Source organism: Fukomys damarensis, unplaced genomic scaffold (genome assembly GCF_012274545.1).
Source record: "Fukomys damarensis isolate Sample0158 unplaced genomic scaffold, DMR_v1.0_HiC HiC_scaffold_33, whole genome shotgun sequence".
NCBI classification, from domain to species: Eukaryota; Metazoa; Chordata; class Mammalia; order Rodentia; family Bathyergidae; genus Fukomys; species Fukomys damarensis.
The window spans coordinates 44,566,754-44,572,593 of record NW_022900945.1 but is presented as its reverse complement, the minus strand read 5'-3'; the positions used below and the strand labels follow the sequence as shown (position 1 = coordinate 44,572,593).

At 36.2% G+C, this 5,840-nt stretch overlaps 1 protein-coding gene across 7 annotated transcripts in view; it reads left to right on the top strand.

Moving 5' to 3' along the window:
• Window positions 1-5,840, top strand: part of Ptpn22 (protein tyrosine phosphatase non-receptor type 22) — a 69,608-nt gene that overhangs the window by 36,756 nt on the left and 27,012 nt on the right. For 6 of the 7 annotated variants that reach the window (XR_004515121.1, XM_010631253.2, XM_010631254.2 and 3 more), the window contains 4 exons: window positions 679-755; window positions 895-1,721; window positions 3,528-3,611; window positions 3,753-3,883. Coding sequence is in view for 6 of the 7 variants with exons in the window: in XM_010631253.2 (XP_010629555.1) it covers window positions 679-755; window positions 895-1,721; window positions 3,528-3,611; window positions 3,753-3,883 (1,119 nt within the window). In the remaining variant the exon portion in view is untranslated. Of the gene's footprint in view, window positions 1-678; window positions 756-894; window positions 1,722-3,527; window positions 3,626-3,752; window positions 3,884-5,840 lie in introns of those variants that run through there. The other variant, XM_010631255.3, reaches the window with a different exon arrangement.

The following is a 5,840-nucleotide window of genomic DNA, read 5'->3' as shown; positions in this document are numbered from 1 at the left end:
AAAAAAAAAAAAAAAAAAAAGATTCTATGAACCACACTAACAAGTTTCATAATATGACAATTGCCATAAAGCAAAGAAAGATTAAGAGTAGCAGGGTAAGCATGGGGATATATTAGGTTGAGTGCTCAGGGGAAATTTTCTTACACAAATAAGAAAATTTAAGCAGAGATCTCATCGGGCAGCCATACAAAGTCTGGAACAAGAGTATCAATTATTGTGACTAGTAAATGTGGAAATAAATTTGGCATGCTAAAAGGATGGAAAGAAAACCAGTATACATGGAGGAAAACAGGAAAATAAGATGAGAGAGGTACAAGCCCTGAAAAGCACCTATTAGCTCTAAGGGTCAAGATATTAAAATTTCTGAAAGTAGAGTATTGTTGAAAGTCAAGTTACCCACCCCGCCTCCAGACATTTAACTTCCACATTTGAAAAAAGGAAGCTATAAGAAAATTCTTTTCAGTTTAAATGATACTACTAATCCTTTATTCTGACCCTTTAGATCTCAGAATATGAACAAGTTCTTGCTAGGTTCAGTGCTTCCGAAGCATTTCTAAATATTTCATGAATTATTTTAGATCCTTATTTTTTTAAATTACTTCTTGGCCTTCTGAATGTTAACATATTTCCTCGTCATGGCTCCACTACAAACCAATCTCTGACTTACTTCTCTTGAAGATTCCAGCAAAGTATTCAATTCCTGAGCAAAATTCTACTCCACAAGCAGACTCTTGTTCTTCTAATTTACCAAAAAGGTAGGTGTCATGTTACATGTCTGAATGTGGACTACTTGTGTCTGGAAGATGAGTGTTATGTCTACACTTTATTGTGATGCTGGGAAGAGGCCTTTTTGAGGTATGGTGTCATCGCTACTATTTTGTCTATTTGTTTCAGCACCATACAAGAAGCAAAAATGATGAACCAACAGAGCAAACAAAAGTTGAAGATGGAAAACGCAGAAACTTCTTCCTTGAACTTCAGGACTTCTAAAATAAATGCCAAGGAAGAGTTAGTTTTGCATCCTGCTAAATCAAGCCCATCTTTTGACTTTTTGGAGCTAAATTATAGTTGTAACAAAAATGTTGACATAACCAAGAAATGGCAGGCAAAGACATTGTCAACAGTCGGGGAACCTCTTCAGAAGCACAAAAGTTTGGACTTCGGCTCCATTCTGCTGGGGGCATGTCCCAATTCTCAGTCTTTAAATGCAGCAAGTACACGTTTTAATTCAAAGGGGCCAATAACACGAACCAAATCAACTCCTTTTGAATTGATACAGCAGAGTAAAACTGAGGAGTTGGACATCAAGGAAAACTTTTCATGTTTGGAATCTCGACCACACGATTCTTATCTTGTGGAGTTCCAGGCTGAAAAAGTGATGTATGTTTCTGCAGAAGAGCTGAATTATTCATTGCCGTCTGACTCTAACCACCAAATGTGTGATGCCTCTAATGGGCAGCATCATGGCTCCAGTGCTTTGAGTGTATATTCTTGCATGTCTTTAACAGAAGATCCTTATTTTTCATCATTGCTACCAAGTAGTGCTGATTCTAAGATGTCTCTTGATTTACCCGAGAAGCAAGATGGAACTGCTTTTCCTCACTCTTCGTTGCCAGCATCCTCCACGACCTTCTTTTCTTACTACAACTCCAGTGACACTGCAGCATTAAATCCTCTGACCAATTTTTCCTCGCGAATGAACCGACAGACAGCTATAGTGGGTAAGTTCTTTTTTAGAGTTTGTATGACATTTTAGATTTTACTTTGTTTCTATAGAATATTTGATGTCTTGTTAACCTACCCCTCCTCCTCTCTGCTTAATGTCTTTCTTGTTCCTTCATCTCCTCAAAGAAATAAATTCCAGAAGTGTTTTAACGATGTGATAAGTTGAAAACAGCATCAAACATATAATAGTCCATGAAACAGGCAGTTAGACCCAGTACAGGATCTATGCCAATGGGAGGGCTTCTAACAAGGCAAAAATCAATTCTAGAAGTGTTTACCAGAGGCCCAGATAGCTTTTGTTGCAAAAATTTTTTTATCTTACCCTTTAAGAAGTAACTTTCAAAGAAAGGCAGAAAAAAATCTGACCAACAGAACCGCATCCTCATCAAAATTTTTGTAGTACAACTGGGTGTCTATCATGTGTTGAGCATTTTGTTAAACATTAAATTATTTTCCTTTGGGAGGTGGAAGGTGAGAACTTAGTTTCCTGCCCTTTTTTTAGTAGATGAGAATATCTTTTGGGAATTTTGTGTGGAATTTTATCTTATAACACACCTGTACTTTCATACTTTTATAATTGTAGATTTTCTTACATGTTATGTATATTGTTTTGTCTAACTAAATTGCCTGAGAGTAGAAATGAATATCTATTCAGAGATTATTATACTATTTTTTTTGTTTTGTTTTATGGTGCTGGGGATTGAACCCAGGGCCTTATGCATTCTAGGTAAGCCCTCTACCCCTTGAACTACATCCCCGGTCCAGATCATAATAATTTATGTGAAAGAAGGTGAGGGAAAGCGAAGAGCGAGTTCAACTCTCTTAGAAAATTTATAAAGATCATTCTACTTATGTAGGAAGTGAAGACAACTTTTGCTCAATAATATTATTGAATGTTCAGGTTTTGTATGTGGTGGTGGTGTGTGTGTGTGTGTGTGTCCCCAACCCACGTATAAAACTTCTTAACAGATTTATAAATCATCTGTAGCTTTGTTGCAAAAAATTTTACCTGGATTTAGAAATATTTTTATTTGATTAAATTATTTTTACATACTTTGTTATAAACTTTGTTTTATACTTTTAAATACTTTTGTTTATAGGCTTGTTTTACAACAACACTATTCTTAGCCAAAAGGCCAAGAAGCGATGGCTTGTTTTACAACTTAAGGATACTTTCTTTTTCTAGGTCACCATAATACTTTAGACATCTCAAAGTATTAACATAAGTTTTTTTTGAATTCTTATGTTCAGGGATTGTAACAACATTGACACGGGCCATCTGGTGGCAGCTTCTTATAATAGCACTTAAAATTTGTATATGAATTCTGAATGTTTCTATAGAAAACTATGTAAATCTATTGTTTTGTAAAAACAGAAAACATCTATATTCTTGGATTCTGTGTGAAATGAAGAAGAGATGCTAAAGTTTTACCTCCATTGTAACTGAATATTTGGCATATCGAAGTGTCTTCTAGGACTTTATTATGTATTCTATATTCAACAAAAAGGAGTTAAGTAGAAAACAACCCTAATAGTGACTCGATGAAAATTCTTTTGGGCTTTTAAAACAAATGCTATATTTTGAAGAACAAGTAAAAACCTCCCGAGTTTGTACCTAAAGACAAATTTATTCTGATTTTCCCTTGAATGAACACGTACCAGCTAACGTATTATTAATGGTATTTAATAGAATTTAAACACAAATTCAGTAAAATTTATAGTAAGGATTAGATTAGAATAAGGAAGTTCTCTTGGATTGTTCTAACTAAAAATTGTGATTATATTTCTGACATTCTGGATAGCAACGTCTACAAAGATAGATGATGAAGTCCCCCCTCCACTTCCTGAACGAACACCTGAATCTTTCATTGTGGTAGAGGAAGCGGGTGAGTACAATTCAGTAAGTATAAAGTGTGGTATTACTTCTCAGGTCCCCTCAGTGTTGTGTGCGCTACAGATGAGCAACATTTGATCTCTAGAAGAATAACACACCTCCTAAGAATCGGGCCATATTCATTTTCTTCCAGGAGAAGTACCACCAGGTGCACCCAAATCCGTATCTTCACCTGTGAAGTTGAAAATTGGAACATCGCTGGAATGGAGTGGAACATCTGAATCAAAGACATTTGATGACTCTGTGAGACTTAGGCCAAGCAAGGTCAATAACTTTTTTTCTGTCTTCTTGCCTTAGTCACTTTCTTTTTTTTTTTTCCTTTCTTTTTTTGGGGGCGGTACTGGGGATCAAACTCTGGCCCTTGTGCTTGCAAGGCAGGCGGCGAAACCACTGAGCTAAATCCCCAGCCCCACTTTCCTTTTCTTTGGGACAAAATACTTTTGGCATAAAAGACGAAAGGTTTATTTTGGCTCACAGTTTGTAGATTTTTTCAGTCCACAATCAGCTGGCTCCAAGGCACGCAGCATGGCAGAGGAAAACGGGAGGAAGAGCTGCTCACCTCGTGACCAGGAAGCCTAGAGAGAAAGCAGGAACTGGGCAGGCAGATAAACCCTTCCGGGCCATGCCCCAGTGACCCCCAATTCTGATGAGACCCCGACTCCTAACAGCATGTCATTGTCATCCGTAAGCCCCGTAATCTAATCGCCTTCCAAAAGCACTGCCTGCGAGCACATGAGGCTCTGGGTGGCATCTAGATATAAACACCGTAACACTTCTCATGTGGATTCAGCCGAGTATATTTTTATTCCATGAATTTTTAACATCTATCATTCAATAATATTAAGTAGATGTTAACATAAAACAAGATGTAGGGAACGAGAACGATGTATAAGACACAATTCTTGCTCTTAAGAAACTAGTAGTTCAGCCAGGCGTGGTGGCACAAGCCTGTAATCCCAGTATTCAAGAGGCTGAGGCAAGAGAATCATTGTGAGTTCCAGGCCAGCCTAGGCTACAAAGTGAGTTCAAGGCCAGCCTGAACTACATACCAAGACCCTGTCTCAGAAAACCAAAAACCAAATAAACAAACAAACAAACAAATCCAGAATATATAGGATATGTACAGTCTTTATTTTTGTCTTTATACATATTGTTGCATTATAACAAGGCAAATATGATCAATATTATATAAAAAAATAAAGAGATTCAAAGTATTAGAAATCCCTTCATTTTGAAAGGGATCAAGAAGACCTAGTGAATGAGAAAACATTGAGTTCATTCTTAAAGGATAATAAAAGCAAAGTAAATGTTTCATAAGTAGGTAGCTTGTTTATTGTAATAATTTCATAGTCTGTATCATGTTAGCTGTGAAAATATATTACAGTAATTTTTGAAGGACATGCATATTACTTAAAATAACCCTTTAGAATAGTATGTCCCTCTTCTGGAAAAAAAATCTATACTCTAGCAATCTTTTGTGTGTAGTTTTTGAACCAGCTATTTTAAAATATCAGAGATCAAAAACATAACTAACAAACACTTAAAAGTCCCTACAATTCTAATACTGGAGAAAATATTTTCTACTTTTTAAAATTACAATTTTAATGCTAAGTGTGGTCGTACACACCTGTAATCCCAGATATTTGGGAGGCTGAGGCAGAAGGATTTCAAGTTTGAAGCCAGCCTGGGCAACTTAGTGAGACCCTATATCAAAATAAATTAATAAGAGCTGGGGATATAGCTTAGTGGTAGAACATTTGCCTAACACAAGCAAGGCCCTGGTTCAATCCCCAGTACAATAAATAAATAAATAAGTTTAATGTACTAGTAATTGTCATTATTATTGTTAGTAATATGTGTGTATAAATAGTGGTCTTTATCTTAATTCTTAGAGGAAAGAATACTCACTTCTTCCAATGTCATGAAGTAACTATGACTTCAACAATTTACCTCCCAATAAATTTTTAGGAAAATGTTGTAAGTAGAAAAGAAATAAGTTAGAAGGGAATCAATTTAGGACTAATTGCCATGTGATATAAAAATCACTGTAAGAAAGCCGGGCGTGGTGGTGCTGATTACGCCTGTAATCCCAGCACTTGGGAGCCTGAGGCAGGAGGATTGCTGTGAGTTGGAGACCAGCCTGTACTACATAGTGAGTCCCAGGTCAGTCTCAACTACATAGACCCTGTCTCCAAAAAAAAAAAAAAAAAAAAAAAAAAAA